This window comes from Camelina sativa, chromosome 18 (genome assembly GCF_030686135.1).
Source record: "Camelina sativa cultivar CO46 ecotype springtype chromosome 18, ASM3068613v1".
NCBI classification, from domain to species: Eukaryota; Viridiplantae; Streptophyta; class Magnoliopsida; order Brassicales; family Brassicaceae; genus Camelina; species Camelina sativa.
In genome coordinates, this window is record NC_141897.1 from 22,280,955 (window position 1) to 22,299,819 (window position 18,865).

General features: G+C 35.8%; 7 protein-coding genes, 1 non-coding gene and 1 pseudogene across 11 annotated transcripts; 6 read left to right on the forward strand and 3 right to left on the reverse strand.

Annotated features, from left to right (window-relative positions):
- The first annotated feature begins 374 nt into the window (after nt 1–374).
- LOC104762644 (CLAVATA3/ESR (CLE)-related protein 21 pseudogene) lies at nt 375–1,191 on the forward strand (annotated as a pseudogene). The gene has a single exon (XR_015588734.1). The product of XR_015588734.1 is annotated as a CLAVATA3/ESR (CLE)-related protein 21 pseudogene (transcript).
- A 1,677-nt stretch (nt 1,192–2,868) lies between these two features.
- On the forward strand, nt 2,869–4,728 carry LOC104762646 (putative WRKY transcription factor 51). Its single transcript, XM_010485974.3, has 3 exons — nt 2,869–3,313; nt 3,422–3,568; nt 4,267–4,728. Exons 1-3 carry the CDS (start codon nt 3,078–3,080, stop codon nt 4,460–4,462), a joined length of 579 nt encoding a protein of 192 aa, XP_010484276.1. The 5' UTR covers nt 2,869–3,077; the 3' UTR covers nt 4,463–4,728.
- Nucleotides 4,729–4,796: 68 nt separating this feature from the next.
- Nucleotides 4,797–7,545, forward strand: LOC104762645 (small GTPase LIP1). Its single transcript, XM_010485972.3, has 7 exons — nt 4,797–5,553; nt 5,923–6,014; nt 6,104–6,245; nt 6,330–6,637; nt 6,739–6,792; nt 6,879–7,012; nt 7,090–7,545. Exons 1-7 carry the CDS (start codon nt 5,460–5,462, stop codon nt 7,295–7,297), a joined length of 1,032 nt encoding a protein of 343 aa, XP_010484274.1. The 5' UTR covers nt 4,797–5,459; the 3' UTR covers nt 7,298–7,545.
- Nucleotides 7,546–7,655: 110 nt separating this feature from the next.
- LOC104762648 (uncharacterized protein At5g64816) lies at nt 7,656–8,712 on the forward strand. Of its 3 annotated transcripts, none has more exons than XM_010485976.3 (2): nt 7,656–7,797; nt 8,211–8,712. In XM_010485976.3, the coding sequence occupies exon 2, from the start codon at nt 8,244–8,246 to the stop codon at nt 8,637–8,639; it is 396 nt and encodes a 131-aa protein (XP_010484278.1). In that variant the 5' UTR covers nt 7,656–7,797; nt 8,211–8,243; the 3' UTR covers nt 8,640–8,712. The 3 variants fall into 3 exon arrangements, with proteins under 3 accessions (XP_010484278.1, XP_087355122.1, XP_019095885.1); XM_087498996.1 differs by lacking the exon at nt 7,656–7,797 and adding an exon at nt 7,820–7,953; XM_019240340.2 differs by lacking the exon at nt 7,656–7,797 and adding an exon at nt 7,849–7,987.
- Nucleotides 8,211–9,397, reverse strand: LOC104762647 (uncharacterized). Its single transcript, XM_010485975.3, has 2 exons — nt 9,058–9,397; nt 8,211–8,965 (listed from the first exon to the last, which is right to left on the reverse strand). The coding sequence occupies exons 1-2, from the start codon at nt 9,303–9,305 to the stop codon at nt 8,767–8,769; spliced, it is 447 nt and encodes a 148-aa protein (XP_010484277.1). The 5' UTR covers nt 9,306–9,397; the 3' UTR covers nt 8,211–8,766.
- Nucleotides 9,398–9,472: 75 nt separating this feature from the next.
- On the reverse strand, nt 9,473–11,476 carry LOC104762649 (putative uS5 assembly chaperone tsr401). The gene is made up of 6 exons (XM_010485977.3): nt 11,301–11,476; nt 11,117–11,203; nt 10,886–10,983; nt 10,244–10,774; nt 9,941–10,148; nt 9,473–9,857 (listed from the first exon to the last, which is right to left on the reverse strand). The coding sequence occupies exons 1-6, from the start codon at nt 11,391–11,393 to the stop codon at nt 9,753–9,755; spliced, it is 1,122 nt and encodes a 373-aa protein (XP_010484279.1). The 5' UTR covers nt 11,394–11,476; the 3' UTR covers nt 9,473–9,752.
- Nucleotides 11,477–11,688: 212 nt separating this feature from the next.
- Nucleotides 11,689–15,142, reverse strand: LOC104762650 (ABC transporter F family member 5). Its single transcript, XM_087498995.1, has 7 exons — nt 13,761–15,142; nt 13,316–13,657; nt 13,001–13,141; nt 12,725–12,904; nt 12,365–12,622; nt 12,137–12,265; nt 11,689–12,050 (listed from the first exon to the last, which is right to left on the reverse strand). Exons 1-7 carry the CDS (start codon nt 14,586–14,588, stop codon nt 11,850–11,852), a joined length of 2,079 nt encoding a protein of 692 aa, XP_087355121.1. The 5' UTR covers nt 14,589–15,142; the 3' UTR covers nt 11,689–11,849.
- A 630-nt stretch (nt 15,143–15,772) lies between these two features.
- LOC104762651 (uncharacterized) lies at nt 15,773–17,949 on the forward strand. Its single transcript, XM_010485981.3, has 3 exons — nt 15,773–16,271; nt 16,511–16,804; nt 17,602–17,949. The coding sequence occupies exons 1-3, from the start codon at nt 16,254–16,256 to the stop codon at nt 17,647–17,649; spliced, it is 360 nt and encodes a 119-aa protein (XP_010484283.1). The 5' UTR covers nt 15,773–16,253; the 3' UTR covers nt 17,650–17,949.
- Nucleotides 17,950–18,156: 207 nt separating this feature from the next.
- Nucleotides 18,157–18,237, forward strand: TRNAL-AAG (transfer RNA leucine (anticodon AAG)). The gene has a single exon. It is a non-coding gene; the product is annotated as a tRNA-Leu (tRNA).
- The last annotated feature ends 628 nt before the right edge of the window (nt 18,238–18,865 follow it).

An 18,865-nucleotide genomic window follows, 5' to 3' on the forward strand; every position in this document is an offset into this window, starting at 1 on the left:
AGCTACTAACATATATGAGTTATACACATTTACAAAAAAAAAAATTGGTTGCAATAGTAATCTTTACCTTCGACTAGTTTAAACTTTAAACACACATGTGAATACCGGTAAAGTATGTTGGAATTTCTTATTTAAAACGAGTATAGTTTGCGATGACAATTTTTATAGAACAGCTCATATAATTGATACTATAACGCTTAGAAACAAATGCGTTTAAACAAACCTTTAATAATGTGTATCTTATTGATACACAGATATTTATTACTATAGTACGAAATTTTCAATAATGATAATTGTGTAGTCATATCACTGCCAGAATTAACGTAATGAATGCTGCTGACCATTCTATTTCTTCTCTCCTTATTTCCCATTGATTCTCCTACTTTACTTAATTCTCTTTAACTCTTAACAATAGAAGCTAAAAGAGAGAGATATCATCAATATATACAGAGACGAAGAAGAGAGTAATCGATATTTGAGAGGGTGTGAGAGGTTCAAGTTTTGTTCCTTTTTTTTAAGTTATTTTTGTAATATGTTAATATTGTCTTCACGATATGCAATGAAACGAGATGTTGTAATCATTGTAATTACAATCTTAGTTTTAATTATTTTCTCGCGTTCAAGTTCGATCCAAGCTGGAAGATTCAGCGGTACAAGAAGAAATGATAGTTATTTGAGCGTTGCTCGATCACAACAATATTACAAGAATCATCACGAGTTTGTTGTGATCAAGGGAATGTCAAATTTTAATAAGTTCAGACGAAGATCGTCTAAAGTTCGGAGAAAGATTGATGGCGGCGACGAGGAAGATCAAGAAGAGAAACGATCTATCCCCACGGGTCCGAATCCTTTGCACAACAAGTAGAGTAACGAGAGAGGCAACATACTTCGACTTCGTAAATTGTTCGTTTGGTGTATATACGTATAACTATACGTACTATGTTAGGTTTTTTTCTTTTTAAGATTAGTATACTTAGTTAAAGAAACAGCCTTTTTCTGCGATATTACCAGTTGATTTTAAATATTATTTATCTATTACCTACCAGTTTTTCATTCTTCGTAGTTTATTATAGGTTGGGTTGGAATAAACTGAGATAAAATATTGTTATTGTAATGACTAGAACCAAAATAATATATGTATATGTAGTATGTTTTGTTTACGTAATAGTAACACTGTTTTCTGTTTATAAATATAGTATATTTAAAATAATAAAAAATAGTAACACAGTGTGTTATGTAATGAACCTTAAGGATATTTTTCGTTGTAAATATAAAAATTAGCTGTGATTAACTAAACGGTAACTGTTAATTCAGCATTTTTTGGGTTTATTAAAAAACCAAACTTAAGAACTTTCGTGTTAATTGGATTACAAAAAATATCAGTGTCATAAAAGAAAGAAAGTGAAAATGCATTTATTTTTGTTGCTGATAGGTGGTGGTAGGCGTCCCATTATTGTATATCTCCATCCCTTTCATAGCAATACACCAAAAGATAAATGTGTAGGTACACATCTTTTTCTTTTCTTTTTAGATTTACCCCACAAAAATATGGTTTCTCTCAATTAGAACCCCACACTAACACACTCCTTCATCTTTAATTGACCAGCCGCCTCTCCTCTTTCAGTCTTGTACTTAAGTTTTTTCGTCTCCTTAATTACTACAATTAGTCATAACTAAACACCTATCTGATATCAAAATTCTTTATCATTTGCATGTAAATCACTTAAATAGGTAATATTTATATGATTACGTTATATATGTGAGTTTCTTAAAACAAAGCCACATTACATGTTTCTGACTCTTTTTTCTGTTAGTTGATTATTATTTCTGGTTTAGCGTGATAAAATGAGAATATTATTGTGGTTACAAATAAAGAACAAAAACCATTAACTAACAAAGAAAAGAATCAGAAACATGTAATGTGGCTCCAGGAAAATTCGTCTAACCTTTTAATACAATATCAAAAGACCACTTTGAGTTGTTGACTTGGGAATAGACTTGCGAAATATTTTTGGTCACACAGTATATGTGTGAGTCAGTGGGTGTAATTTATATACAAGATGATACATTGCAATATGCCAAAAAAATTGGAAGAAGAAAAAAATGACTAATAAAGAAAAAGTATATTTATCGTATTTAGACATGCGCTATTGACTTGTTTCTTTCCCCATCAAATATGTATTGGAGTATATATGGATATATTCGAAGCTAGTTTGTAAAACTAATTCTGATATAACAATGGATCGGATTAGACAAATATAGATTTTGAAAATATATATAGATCAACAAGTGGATGCACCTTTGGACGAGATAAACAAATTATTACTTTGAAGGATTTGCTAAATAAGAAAAAAAAAGTTAGGCCAAAATAAATAGATACAAAAGTTTGTCAGAATATCTTAAATAGTGTATTTAGTTACATTTACAGAATTCAATTAAGTCAAATCTTATTATTATTGTGTCTTGGTGTACAACTATTACTGTAAAGTCCTGTCTGCTTCAAACACAGCAGAAGAAGCAAAACAACATATACGAGACTCTGTATCCTCAGCCGTTGATCCGAACCAAAACCCAAAATATCCACGTTATAATCACCAATGTTAACATGGACCTTAACGTAGACGATAATGGCTCTTAAAATGGGCCCGTAAAGCCCAAACAAAAAATATTACTATTACTTTAAGTGGAAGCTCACTTTTTCGCCACCCCCCTCTAACGTCTGTTCATACGTCATAACAATGACGTCATCATCATCATCATATACTACTTTCAAACGTGGCGTTTTGAAGCACCTTCCTAGTATCTACCCTGAAATTGCTTTGCTTTGTTCATAAGTAGTACTCTACTAGTAATTGTTTAATAAATCTTATCTCTTAATTATCTCTTTCTTTACAAAATAAAAACAAAACTTGGTACAATAATTTTCATTTTTTTCTTTATATGAATAAAAGACCATTAACTCTTTCTCTCCTCTTCTTCACTTGCTCTATACTAGTTCTTTACCTTTAAGACTCTCTCTCTCTCTCTCTCTCTCGATTGTTTTTTTTCTTCTTTCATTTGCTAAAGAAAAAAAAAACATGGATATCTCTCAAAACCCTAGCTTCACATGCTTCTCCGATGAAAACTTTATTAATCCTTTCATGGACAACAATGATTTCTCGAATTTGATGTTCTTCGACGTCGATGAAGGAGGCAACAATGGATTAATCGATGAGGAGATTTCATCTCCGACAAGCATCATTTCGTCGGAGACATTTACCGGTGAAAGCGGCGGTTCCGGCAGCGCAACAACGTTGATTAAAAAGGAATCAACGTGAGTTTTAATTATTAATTTTAGCAAGATTCTTAACCAAGCAATTATTGATTATATACGTGTACTTATTTTATTTTCTTTTCTTTTTCTTTTTCAATAAAATTGTAGAAAAAATAGGGGAAGTAAAGAGAGTGAGACGAAGGAGATGGGTCATCGAGTTGCATTTAGAACGAGATCGAAGATTGATGTGATGGATGATGGTTTTAAATGGAGGAAGTACGGGAAGAAATCTGTCAAAAACAACATTAACAAGAGGTAACTCAATTTATCTAATCGTTGATTAGTATCTTGAATCACCTTGTTGTTTCTAACTTGACATAAAGGTTAGGAAAATAGTTAGAAAGTGTATCATATGGTTGCTTGACAATTTCCTTTAACCACCTAGCTATAGTAATCCTGATGTTATAGAATAGCCACTAGCTCGATCATATAGTGTGATTTATATACTATTTAATGGACCCGTAATATCTACCAACCCACTTGGATTAAAAATTCAGATTCCATATGCATCCATGTGTCTGCTGTTATTTATATCAATCCATAAACGGTCACTATATAAAATTCAGATTGAAGAGGGGTAAATGGATCAATCATTCATTGTATAGAGATTTATTTTGACTCATATATATATAATAGAGGAAACAAGTTGTCCATCTATATGAATACAAAAATATATAATGGAGTCATCATCTAAACATATATCACTTTCAAAGCATGGTTACATACTCTATAATGGGTTAATTCCCCAATTGAAATATAAAGAAAATTATCAACATTATATATCCTAATTTGTAAAAAGTGAGCAATATTAACAAATGAAATTGTGGAATATAACTATAGGAATTACTTAGGAACATACATTATATTTTGTAAAAGTGGTTAATATAATTAACAAATGGTGGAATATATATATATATATATATATATATATATATATATATATATATATATAGGAATTACTACAAATGCTCAAGTGAAGGTTGCTCGGTGAAGAAGAGGGTGGAGAGAGATAGTGAAGATGCAGCTTATGTAATCACAACATATGACGGAGTCCATAACCATGAGAGTCCATCTCACGTCTATTACAACGAGATGGTTTTGTCTTATGATCATGACAATTGGAACCAACACTCTCTTCTTCAATGTTAATCCAAAAGCTATCCTCCTCATTGAGATTGTAAGATAGAGCTACGACGATTATATGTAATCTCAATGCCTCATGTAATTTTATAGGTATAATAACGGAGTTGTTCAATGTATGTATATGGATATGAAGCATAAATCTTGTTGTTCGCTAATACCAAATCCTAATTAGTGTACAGTTGAAAATTTGCAATGTTGTATGGTCGTATGATTTTTAAAGATCAAGGTCAAATGTATAAATAATTGTTTCGTTTTGTTTGAATAATTAAAAATTCCGAAACAAAAAATATCTTGTGGGTCTGCTGTAGTAGTAACTTGAAGTCAACTGTTTCGGTTTAATAACGAATTTAGATCGGATTGGTTTATTAGCCGGTTTTGGTTTGTGTTAGCGTAGACAGTACCGAACCGATCTCATCTTCTACCTTTTTTAACATAACATTTTTTTATGCAGGAGAAAACGAAGTCGTTTTAGATTGTTCTTCCGCCCAAATCAAATCTCAACACTCAAAAAAACATTTCAGTAAATTTCAAGGAAAGCCATACACATACGAGAAGAGGTTTTGGATCTCTGATCTCTCGATCGATCCAGATTCATCCACTTTACTTTTATTCGTTGCAGATTCTGGAGAAGCTTCGAAGAGAAATTTGTATTCCCAGATTTATTCGAGGAGGAAGACGAAGACGAACCGGAACCCTAGTTGATTGATTTATCAATTGGTAAAAAAATTGATCTGAAATCTCGGGTTGGATCTGTTGCTTCTCTCGATCGAGAAGGAAGGTGAAGAATCTGCGGTTGTCGGTGTTGATTAGTTGCTTAGGGTAATGTCATTGGGTGATTGAATCATAACATTGTGAGAGGTTTATTTGCTATGAGCGTTTGTGGAAGCTGTTTCTTCTCGTTTTGGATTGGAGTGATCGAAGAGGACTTTGATTGAAGAAGAATCTTAGTTTTCGTATTTGTTACCTAATCTGGTTTGGCTAAGTGTGTGATTAAAAAACAAATATGAAGTTTTGGAGGGAACGTGAAAGGGAAAATAAGGAGCAGATCTTAGCTCCATTATGTGGCCAAGTTCGAGTATTGGTTGTTGGTGACTCAGGTACTTCACTTGGATACTTCTTGTATATCTAAAGTTTTTAACATAAATCTGTAGTTTTCTTGAATTGGGTTTAATAGGATTTTGCAGATTGATTCACTTGGATACTTCTTGTATATCTAGATCGTGTTGTGACTCAGGAAGATAGATTCTCTGCATTGAGTTGGACCATTGGTTAGAAGTCATGGTTCTGTGGTCGTTGAGTTATATCATTTATTTCAAACCTTTAGAGTCTAGCATTTTGAGTCGGCACTGTTTCCCTTAGAGTCTGCTACTGAATGTGTTTACTTTTTGCTCATTAGTCATATCTATACTGATACTCTCCATCATTTATGTTAATTTTCATCTCTGGATCTCATATCTTTTTGTTAGGTGTTGGAAAAACATCACTCGTACACCTCATCAACAAAGGTTCTTCTATTGTTCGCCCATCTCAAACGATTGGATGCGCTGTTGGTGTCAAGGTAACTCAATCGTCTTAAACGTTCTCCAATTTTTTAGGGAGGTGAAGTTTTACATCCTTTTGTTTTCTTGCTACTTAACCACCTCACAGCACATAACGTACGGGAGTCCAGCTAGTTCTTCAAGTAGCTCTCAAGGTGACGCAGAGAGAGATTTCTTTGTTGAACTCTGGGATGTATCAGGGCATGAGAGATACAAAGATTGCCGTTCATTATTCTATTCACAAATCAATGGTCTCCCCCCAACCTATCCATCTACATTGTTCATCCTTATTTTGTCTGGAATAATGTCATTAAAGCGAGAGATATTATTTGCAGGAGTTATTTTTGTCCATGATCTCTCTCAAAGAAGAACAAAAACAAGCTTGCAGAAATGGGCGTCTGAGGTTGCAGCTACTGGAACATTTTCAGCTCCTCTTCCCTCAGGAGGTCCTGGTGGTCTTCCTGTTCCTTACATTGTTGTTGGCAACAAAGCAGATATAGCTGCAAAAGAAGGAACAAAAGGAAGCAGTGGAAATCTTGTTGATGCAGCTCGTCATTGGGTTGAGAAGCAAGGTTTGCTTCCATCTTCAAGTGAGGATCTTCCTCTCTTTGAAAGCTTTCCTGGTAATGGCGGTCTCATAGCGGTAAGTAAACCATATGAGTTAGAATAGCTTTTCCGCTTAATACTAGTGACTAGTGAGTGGTTGCTTATAAATTTAATGATCTGGTGCGGGTTTTTGTGCAGGCTGCCAAAGAAACCAGATACGATAAGGAAGCTTTGAACAAGTTTTTCCGGATGGTTAGTGTCATTAACACACCTTTGCATTCCTTGTTACCTCTCTCTCCAAGATACCCTTCTAGAACCCATTTTGTGAATCTTTGCAGTTGATAAGAAGAAGATATTTCTCAGACGAACAACCAGCAGCTTCACCGTGGTCTCTTTCGCCGGTTCCAACCTCATCATCCCAACGGTTAGACGAGATCACAAGTGATGACGATCAATTTTACAAGAGAACAAGGTAACAAAACCCCTTAAAAGCAACAGTTTTGGATTTTTCCTTGTTGGGATTGATCTTTTAACGGTTGATGGTTGCAGTTTACATGGAGATCCTTACAAGTACAACAACAACACTTTACCGCCACTTCCAGCACAACGCAACCTAACTCCGCCTCCTACACTCTACCCGCAGCAACCAGTGTCTACTCCTGATAACTACGCCATCCCGAGATTCTCTCTTTCCAGTGTACAAGAAACAAACAACAATGGTAGTGCAAGATCTAAGCGAATGGATATAAACGTCTGAAATCTCATCACTTGTTGGCTCATTCTCATTCCAAGAAAAACTTTATATGCCTTTGGATCTATTATTCTTTTTTGATTTTTCTTCGTAGTAGGTGGTAAAGTGAATACGTGTGTAAAAACCCTCTTTGGTTTTGTACATTGTGGGTTTTTTTTTATCTTTATAGCAGATTCATAAAATGTTTTTTTTGTTGGTTCTCTCATGTATTAAAAACAGTGAAGAAATCAATCACAAAACTCACAATTATGTTAGACTGTTAGTGGTGAACTTTTACAATCTACTAGTAATTTTAGTTTGTATCACTGTATGAGATTAATACCCAAATTTGATGTATAAATTTCATATCCACATTACAAACAATTAATGAGAAATTTTGTTATATTGGAATATTTAATTAATTTGAAAACGAAAGAAACTTTTTATTCCCTTTGGAATGTTTATGGAGATAAGAGTTACAGAGTTACGACAACTTCATAGCATCGAGAGACGGCAAGGAAGGGAAGGTATGTAATCTTATTAGTACCCTCGTAGTTCCCGTTCCATGGAATCTTCTTCTCTTTGAACCCTTTAGATTCTGGGTTGCTACAGTCAGCTGTTAAAAAAAACCCTAATTTATGTCTCTCGTTCTCGTCGTGCAAAAACCCTAAACCCTATGAATTGTGAGATCTCATGTTTCAGTCACTTGTTAAATCTGTATGTACCTCTTGCTGTTATTACATTCTGTGTTTGATTAAGATTTCAATTCGATTCCATTTTCGTTTCTGTTTGGACATTGTTCGAATTTGAAAGTTTTGGTAATTGGGTTTCCTCAAAGGAAAGGTTGAATTTTTAACTCAATTACGACGATGCCAGATTATTAAAAAGACAAGCTTTGTTTCAATTTGTGTTCGTGATCAATTTTGTTTGTAATGCGCAGTGTAAAAAAAAATCAAGTCTTTAACAAGAAAAAATGGTGGAGGTGTGGTGGTCACTGATAGGAGCAGCAGTACCTGCACTAGTTGCAGGTCAAGCATGGAGGATAAAGAAGAGACGTGGAGATGAAGAGAGGATTAAGAGTGCTAGAGGAAGAGAGAAGAGCTCTGATGAAATCTTTGTCTGTGAAAGAGTTTGCACTTCTAAAAGAATGCTCAAGAAAGTTGGCGCTTTCTCTAAAGATCCCATTCCCGACACTTGTGTTACTGTCTGCGGCGTATCTGAGCTTGACGCTTGCTCTGATGCTTGCGCTCGAACTGTTTGCGTTAACCAGCATCAAGTTGCGAATTGGAATGACATTTGTCTTAGAAGATGTCAAAGTGAATGTCTTAAGCTCTCTTCTTCTTCTTCTTCTTCTTCTCGTTTTTCTTGAATTTGGAAAGGCTATGAATGATTTGTTGTTGTTGTTGTTACCTTTTGAAATGGAAATGGAATTTGAGTCTGAAGTTTTATAAGTTATAATAATAACATCATGAAGAGCAATCTTGGTGGATGATTGATTACATCTCATCACGTGAGGTATGTTTTGTAACTTTCTCAGCTGTTTTCTGAACTACTTCACCTACAACATCTCCTGCTATTTTTGCAGACTCTTCAATGGCTTCTTTGCTTACTTCCAGGGTCCTAGTTGCTGCTTCTTTCACTTTCTCTCCTTTATCTTCATCCTCTCTCTTGCTTTTGTCACTGTTGCTTCTGAAGCTGTCACAAGAAAACAACACATGAGCTAAATAACTAGACATTAACGAAAAATCCTAGATTATATAGGATATGAATATGCTTTGTTTGTTTACTCTAGATTTGGAGGGTAAAGCTTCATCTGGATCTTCTGCATCGCACCTTGAACCAATTCCCAAGAACTCGGAGGAAATTTCTTGCCAAAAATCCCACATATGATCTTTATTAGTGACGGATTCTCTTCTTTCGTTGCAGCACCATCGCTTTCTTCTCCATCCGCAGAAACCCTTAAGATCAAGATTATTATGATGATGATGATGAAGAAGAATGAGAAACCGAATATATTTCTTCTTGATTCATTCATGTCGTCTATCTATCAGTTGAGAAATCAAGAAGAGGGCCAAAAGAAAATGATTGAACAGAGAGAAGGAAGAAAGAGAGAGGGATGAGAGACAGTTGGCGCCATGTTTCTCGCATCAAAAGAAGCAGAGCACATATTTTGGTTTGAACGCTTCTTGCGTAACACCTACATTTGACTTTCAAGAGAATTATATCGAAAACTAATCCATTTGTCTTAAAAACTTACATTACATAGACTATCATTTTACAAAAAGAAATAAGATTTAGCATCTGTCTCGCATATAAATAGACCAAAAAAAAGTGTATTGAGCAGCTCCCTCTTTATGGGAACCTCTGTCCTGAAACAGCTGAAGAAGATTGTATCCATGGCGCATTTGACTTTTGATTCTTAGCTATAATCACTTCAGCAACATCTTCTCAACCAATCAAAAGACTCGCCAGGGGAACGTTTTCATTTGAAGAAGCTAGCATGATCGAGATTCATCGGTTTCTCATACTGTACTGCTATGCACTCCTCCGCAACAACCCAATCACAATTCACAGCATTTGTGCAGTTCTACATATAGTCAACATTAAGCTATGCTCTTGAACATTACTTAATTCACTGAAACATGTAAGAAGATCTTAAAAGAATAATACCTCGGAACAAGTGTAGACAATAAGTGTCATCCAATCCCAGTTATCCAATGATTGCTTAAGCACTTTATCAACAACACCTTCATGTAAAAAATATAGTAGTGGAGACATGAGTTGCATCTCAAAGTGCCTTGGAGAGTTGCAATTCCTGCATTTATCAGGAGATTTCAGGTCTTCAGTGGCCAATATCGGCTTACTGCCATACGAGTACCTGACCATTGCAAACATTTACAAGACCAATGTTCATTCAAGAAGATACTGAAGATTGAAAGTTATAGATTGTTCCACCACATAATACTGAGTTACCTGAAACATTGTTCCGGGTTTGCATCTAGCCGTTTTTTGAACTTAAGGTAAGTCCTATCTGCATTGAGAGCTTTGTCATATTCATATTTCTCATCCTCCCACGCTTCCTCAGATTCATCCTCAGCATTGTTGCCGTTTTCTCTATCCTTAATAGACAGAGATGAATAATTCATCGAGAAACGATCGACTTCTTTTGCAGGGATCTCTTCTTTTGTATAAATGTAAAAGCACGGAACCACCGGACCAGTCTCAAGTTTGATATGATGCGCAACTCTTGTTTCAGGTTTTGAAGGTGAAGGCTTTGCTTTAGTCCCTGAACTCTTCTGTTTCTTCGAATTGGAAGCAACAGTAGTAGAAGCCTCTGCGATCGCCTTAGATAAACTCTCGAAATCAAAATCTTCATCATCATCGTCGTCGTCTAACCAATGAGTTTTAGAAGCTGAATCTTGTGGTGAGGCAACAACAGGCAAATCTGCTAACTCACTTGATTCTTTCTCTTTGATAGCTTTATGAATGCTAAAAGCTCTCCAGCTGAGAACATTAAGAGACATATTTGGTCATTCTCACATAACCAAAACCACAATGTTAGGCAACAATTTGACAAGTGATCACAAAAATCATAAGGACAAAAAAAGAACAAACCTTTGTTCAGAAGTTCCACATTTAGGCATTAAGCAACCAAATATATAGAGCGTACGCTCTTGGATGTCTGAAATTTCAGTTGAGATCGGGGCATACACCTAAATGCAGAGAAAAACCAAAAAAAAAGAACCGTAATTTAATCATCTACAATCCAAATTCTTGTAAATTATTCAGGCTCTTAAACATTGAAACCCAAAAAAAGAGTAAAGCTTTTTGACTTAGAACACAAACCTGAGAGACGAGAGAAAGTTTGCTTCCACATGAACAGCAATTGAGTAGCTCTGGTCTCAGTGCATCATCGGGTATTGGCGGCCAATCCTAAAAACACACTTCGAACAGTAATCAGAATAAAAAGATATGAAATTTCTACTAAAGAAGAGATTATACAGAGAACTACTAAGGAAGGTGTTACTACCGGAACACCGCCTATTTTTGTTGTGTAGTGATCAGAAGACTCAAGCTCCTCTTCTGCCCATTGCCCTGGTAACCCCAAAAGAGTTCCGACCATGATTATAGTTCTTAGATCAAAGCAGACCAAAAACTTGCCTACGAGGTTTATCGAATTCGATGTTTGAAACAACCACACCGATGATGATGAAGAGAAGTAGGTGTAGAACCCGGTTAGGGTTCTAAGATAACCGGATTTTCATGTAATTTGAGTTTTCCCGGTTTAAAATCAAACAAAATAGCTTAATTAAACCGAATGGGTTTGCAATATTATCACCATACGGTTTACTTGGCTCAATCGAAACACATGTTCAGCAGGTATGAAGAAAATCTAAATTGATCATCATCTACTACAGTTTTGCGACAATAAAGTTTCATATTTTACCCAATGGGGCTCAAGTGTTTTAGAAACATTAATACTCTCTGCATTTCTAAAAGTATCATTCTATATACATTCCCACAATAAAAGATGTTGTGAAACTGTAAGAAGAAGCCTTTTTTATAAATCTGACTTCATTCAGTTCCATCTCTTGGAGTTCTTGCTAGCTTTTGACTTCTGTTTTGCCTGTTGGAACGCTTGCATCTTCTGTTTCTTCCTTGCTTCTTTCTCAGCTTTTGACATCTTTGACTTTGCCTTCACTTTTGGAGCTTTCTCTTCTAGCTCTGCTTCTCTCTCCAGCTCCTTTGCTCTAGCATCAAGATTCTTCTCCAAGTAATACTGAGAACATTCACACATTCACAAAGTTATACAGAGATCAAATTCTATTAGTAAAATGTAGAGAGTGCAATCCAAAGTGTGCATACATTGTAGTCGCCTGCATAATCTTCTAAACAACCATCTTCGACTTCTATGACTCTGTTAACGATTTGTTTAATGAAGTATCGATCGTGAGAGACCGCGATGACTGTGCCTTGGTACTCGTTTATCGCTTCCTGATTCATTAGAAGATCCAGATAATTAGCTTCTATCCAGGTCCAAGATGATTTTTATCATAGTATCCAAAGATTCTTACGTAAGTAGAGAAGCCTAACCTCGAGCATTTCTTTTGAAGGAATGTCTAAGTGATTGGTTGGTTCGTCCAAAACGAGTAAAGTTGATGGCGTCACCATGAATTTGCAGAAAGCGAGACGCGCTTTCTCACCACCGCTTAAAAGAGAGACCTTTCGATCCAGCATGTCTGCTTTGAAGTTGCAGCGTCCGAGAAGACCTTTTATATCATCACTTCTCCAGTCTTCTGCAGCTTCACAAACTGTTTCAAGCACTGTTTTATCCAAATCAAGGACCTCAGCCTAGCGAAAAGAAAAAAATCAACAACCAGATCATGTCAATAAAAGAGTAAACCTGTCTCCAATTGTTAAGGTCTTTAATTGAATGAGCAAGTGAAAACTGACCTGATTCTGTTCAAAGTAGTTTGGCAGTACATTGTGCTCTCCAAGAATAACTTCACCTTTCATAGGCTTCTCTAAACCCATAATAAGCTTCAATAACGTACTTTTCCCACACCCATTCGGGCCAATAATAGCGATTTTCTCTCCTCTTTCTATTGCTAGATTAGCCTTCTTAAATAGCATCTGATTTTGCAACAATACACATTTATTCACAGTGTCAAACACGAGCGATAAAGGATTCATCCTATAGTCATGAGTTTGACCCTAGTAGTAACTCACCTTATCCTCGAAACCAAAATCAATGTTTTTAACATTGACTACCGATCTTCCACTTGTTCCACGCTCTGGAAACCTGATTTTCATCTGCTTCCGCTGAAATGGCTTCTCTATTAGCTCCTGTTCTTGAAGCTTCTCTAGTTTCTGTTATAAACCACACAAAAGGGAAACATAAGCTTAAACTTCTCAATCCAACTCACAGATAAAAGAGCAAGCCAAAATAGTGGCATAATCGTTCTGATTAGAAAAGTGTAGAAACACTTCAACTAATGTCAAGCAGCAGCAATCAAATTAGCATTAATTTTTTTGTTGGCTAACCTTTTCTGCAGTAGAAGCACGGCCAGATCTGGCACCCGCACCAAGCCTTGCAATCAAGTCCTTTGTTGAATCGATCTCTTTCTGCTGCTTTTCCCAAGCAGCATTCTGAGTTTCGATCCACTCTGCCTTTGAGATTACATACTGAGAGTAATTACCCTCGAATGTCCTGGACACACCCATCTCAGTTTCCACAATTTTGGTACACAACTGATCAAGAAAGGCTCTGTCATGTGAAATAATAACCATAGGCACTTCCTGCTTTTGCAAATAACCTTCAAGCCACTCGATAGTATCAAGATCCAAATGGTTAGTCGGCTCATCAAGTAGCAGCAAATCTGGATCCTACTCACAGAGAAACACACATACAATTGACATTAGCTTTTCTCTACAATAAAAATATGAAAAAGGATAAAGCTTTAAGAATCAAAACCACTCATTACGTTACCTGAAGCAAAATCTTTCCAAGAGACATTCTCATTTGCCATCCACCACTAAAAGAAGCCACAAGCCTATCTGCATCCTCAGCAGCAAAGCCTAACTCAGGCATCAGCTTACTAATCTTAGCATCAACGGAATCTAGATTCACAGCCTGAGCACGTCTCTGCAACAAATCGAATTCATCTAATAACCTTCCCATAAGGTCCAAATCATCAACAGACTCTTCGATAGCCTTCTGAACTTTCTCAAGCTTGTCAGTAATCTCCATCTCTTCCTTGAAAGCACTCATGAACTCTTCCCTAACCGTCTTGCTCATGGAAACCTCGAACTCCTGGCTCAAGAAAGCTACTTTCATATTGGGTTTGGCCTTGATAACGTTACCCGAATCAGGCTCCTCTTGACCAGTGATAATCCTAAGCTGAGTCGTCTTCCCAGCTCCGTTGACACCAACCAACCCTACTTTTTCCCCCTTTTTAACTTCCCAGGTGACATCTTTAAGCACCGTCACGCCTTTGTAGGTCTTCCTAATGTTCTCGAGCTTGACACCTGAAGAGATCCCAGAAGCTCCGTTTTTCGAATTCTTGCCGTTGCGTTTCCGATCGGAGTCGTGTTCGGTGGTCTGCTTGGAGAAAAGGGACTCGATTTCGTCTTGACGGTCTTTAACGGAGGTCTGGAGGCTGATGGTGGAGACTTGGGCTCTGATGATGGTGGGGATTTTTGAAAAGGAAGAGACTTTGATGAAATTGGATGGGGTTTTTGGGGATGGACAAGGACGGAGACCCGTGAAGAAAGTTGAACGGAGGTCGAGGCTATGGAGATTCGTTGTGAAACCCATCTTTTTATGGAATAACTTGGAAGTAGTATAACTCAGATACAGATAGAGAAATGGTGTGTGTTTGATTGAGTAATCTCGCTCTACTGATTGATGAAGCAGAGTAAGAACAACTCTCTCGAGGGAGAGAGAGCGCTTTGATAAGAGTTTGCTCTTTTCGCGTTTGAGTGTGAGCCAAAAGATTTTTTTTTTCTTTTTTTTTTTTTTTGTTGTGATTTTTGTCTTTTGTTTTCTTATTATTATAGTTTTTTTTTTGCTCTGTATTCCAAATTTATATCCTTATCATAAAATAAACAAAAACCAATATTATTTTTATTTTTTTATAATAAACAAAATCTAAACTATGTATGATGATGAACTCCTCCTAGTACTGTCGTTTTTTTTTTTGGTTCTCGAGTACTAGTGGTGGTGGTTGTATTGCAAATTTGTTTGAATGAAACCAATTACGCATCCCACAATTGTGTACTTCTTCTAGAAGTTATAAATAAGGAACTACAAAGCGGAATATTCGTTTTTATTAACTTTGAGTTCTCTACCACATGCAAAAATTATGCAACGTTACTTTAGTACAACAAGTCAATAATAAAGAAGAAAAAATACAAACCAAAGAAAAATAAAAAACGAAAGAATCTTAATTTTGTGGTGCGGAACAAGAGATGGTTGAGGTTGAAGATAACAAAATCCGATGAAGGAAGTCACCTCTCTCCTGTCCTGTGGTTCACATAGCTCCTTTGAATTTAACAGACACTTCTCATATTGTGCCACGTGTCGAACTATATCATCGCCCACGTCAGTTTCGCTGTGGGTGTCATCACGCCACGTTGCCGCACGCGACAAGTTGAGGGACTTTTTTTATTTTCGTTAGAGATTTTGTATGTTCGGTTTTATTAATAATATAGTTTAGTAGTTTCAAGTTTGGTCTAAATTATGATTACAAAATGTATTTATGTTAATCGCCTCCATGACTATATACATATAATTCGGATTGTTAATACTTAATAGCCATATAAGTTGACGAAGCAAAGTCGTACTTATTTTAGAGGATATTAAGAGGATGGATACAGATTCACTAACGATATACTTAGTCGGCGAGGTTTGATTTTATTTGACAATTAACCCAAAAACAAACAATACGATATGTTTAGTTTTCGTTTTTGTGGTCGGTCAATAGATGACGAGAGATTTTTGTTTGTTTAGTAGTGGAGTATGTGTATTGAGTATTTCACTAGTGCTCTCTAGGAACAAACAAAAAAATAAATGAAAGTTGAACTAATCATATTCAAACACAAACTCGCTTATCAGATTAAATTTAATAAAAGTAGTTGCCGGCCTTCAAATCCTAACCCCTAAACTTATGTTTCTACTAATCAGTAACAAAGTATTTATCAATACGAATTAGGTTAATACTACAGTGCCAAATCTGTAAAACGACGGCATTTCGCAGGGAAAAAAAACAGTAAGAAAGTTGTGTACAGACGACAGTGTGGGTGTATAAAATCGTATCAACCAATCGACCTGTTACTTTGCTGTATTAAATTTGTTTGTAGCTTACTTTTTCTCTTTAGCTGCTTTTTTATATTATATTGGTCGCTGTATCCCTTCACCATCTTCCTCTCCTTAAGATCTTCTCAAACCTCTTCTCCCTCCCCAAGACTTAAGAAGAATCACATGGAAGATCGAAAAGAGGTTCCTATCTCTCTCAAACCCATTATCTTTTTTTTTTTTTTCTTGCATAAATCAATCTTCTGTGTTTTTCCCAGGTAACACAGTTAGAAGTTAAGTGTTTCATGATCAATTAGTCTGTGAATCTGTGAGGTTATATGGATAAGAAATAAAAGAACCTTTATTTGTGTGTCTTCCAAGTGATTTTGTTTTGAGTTGTTATGTATGGTTCTTGAAAATCAAAAGTTATTGAATTTTGGCAGAACAAGAACTCGCCATGGTTATCAGTACCACAGTTTGGGGATTGGGATCAAAAAGGAGGACCAATTCCTGATTACTCGATGGATTTCTCAAAGATCAGGGAGATGAGGAAACTCAACAAGAGAGATGCTTCTCGAGCCAGTCTTGGCAATGATGAAGAACTCATTAACCCTTTTCATAATCAACCCCCTTTTGAAACTACCAAGCCTTCTAAGAAGCTTACCACCGTTCACAGTGACAACGACAACAACAACAACCACAATGTCTTCTCTCACCAACGCCCACATTCTCCTTCTGTAAGATTCATTGTCTCTTGATGGTGGATTTTGTTTTTCAATTGGCGTTTATGAATTGGTATTAGCTCTCTGTGTTCGTTGAAACCGGTAGGTAGGTAGGTGTTTTGACTTGGGTAGGATATGTATGACATCTAACTTTTTGTAGTCTTTATATTGGTTGTTTCTGGCAAAATGGGTAGATTTTGGGATCACACGTTGTTTCTTATAGTTAGTTGTTCATGCCCATACCCACACCAAACTTTGAAACTTAGATTTTGATTGCACTTATATTAGTTATGTCTTACAGTTATGAATATCCATTGTAAGATTCACTTTGTCTTTGAGGAATAGGATGCTAGTGTTTGTGAGTTTAGCTGTGTGTTCATCTGATGTGGACCTTCTTGGGTTGATTAGGTTTTGGAATCTAACATTGTAGCAATTGGGTAAATTGTGGTCCTTCAAAGTTTGGTCAAGTTGGTTGCTTTATTGCTGTTTATGACTGCACATGAAATTAATTATATACACCCCACCAAACTTCACAACTTGAGTTTGTATTGGATTTGGAACTTGATTGGATATGATTTTGAATATATTGCTAGAGGATCACATCAATAATGCATAAATTATAGTACATCATTACCCTACAAAAAATGGATTTGCTTCTTCTTTTTTCTAGTTGTTGTGATGGTTTCTTTCTTTCAATCAGAGTAAAGCATAATCCTTTATTTATGTACCTACCATGTGAACTGACATAAATAAAATTATATTTACTTTTGGATACAACATTCTAACTCTTACGTGTAAATGACTTGGAACAGACGAGGAGAGGAATCTTCAGCTGCTTCAACTGCTGCGTTAAAGCTTAACTAAAAGTGTTTACTTTTTTATGATAATAATGACAATGATTCGAAGACGAGAAATGAGAAATGGTAGTGACACCTTTTTCACTTATGTTACTTCGGATGCATCAATCAAAATTTGTCTGTTGTTTACTCTGTAATCTAATTATGTTTTCTAAAATGTGAGGTGTAGTAATATATACTTTTTTTCTGTAATTTTGTTTGGTTTATTTAGACAACTGATATTTTTCATTATTGTGTAATATAGGGCAGATTTGTGACATCTGATATAGTAATAAAAGCAAAACGAGTGGTGGTTACTAAAAATATTCAAATGTTGTGTTTGCATCTGACAATGGAACACATAAGATAAGTTTAATACAATCAACCTGTCGAAGTTGTAACTCGATACAAAATTGAAGGTTGGGGTTTTCTTTGTCAAAAAAAAAAAAAAAATTGATATGGCCGAGTTGAAATCGGCCTTGTTCGTTTCTAATGATTTAATTTTGTAAAAAGTGGGATAGACGTAACAAAGTTGATATGGCCGAGTTGGTCTAAGGCGCTAGATTAAGGTTCTGGTCCGAAAGGGCGTGGATTCAAATCCCACTGTCAACAATTCTCTTGTTTTTTTAACCTGTCCACTTGACATTTGAATTAAAAAGTTGGAAGTGACAAAACGTAAATTATTTTGGATACGCTGACATATAAAATGCCTGGCACATATTGTATTATTGTATATTTCAAATCCCACTGTCAACAATTCTCTTGTTTTTTTAACCTGTCCACTTGACATTTGAATTAAAAAGTTGGAAGTGACAAAACGTAAATTATTTTGGATACGCTGACATATAAAATGCCTGGCACATATTGTATTATTGTATATGTGATTGTCTAAATAGATATCACCCTTGAATTAGTCAAAAAAATAACTATTTCAATATTTAAAAAAAAGTCCACGTCACTGTTTTCTTCTTCTTCTTCTTCTTCCTTTCGATCAGAAACATCAAAGTTTCTAGAAATATCCCATTGTCTTGATCATCGGACGATTCGGACCATCCTCTTTCTTCAAAAAACTTCATTTCAATTGGATCCATGATTTCCTTGAATTTTATGCCGACCAGAGCTCCGACGAATCGTTTGAGTCTCGCTTCTTGCTATCGGGTTTAATTTTGAATTCTTCTATCAAACTGAATCAAATTGTACATATGTATGGTTATTGGGGATTTGATCTGTGGTGTAGAAT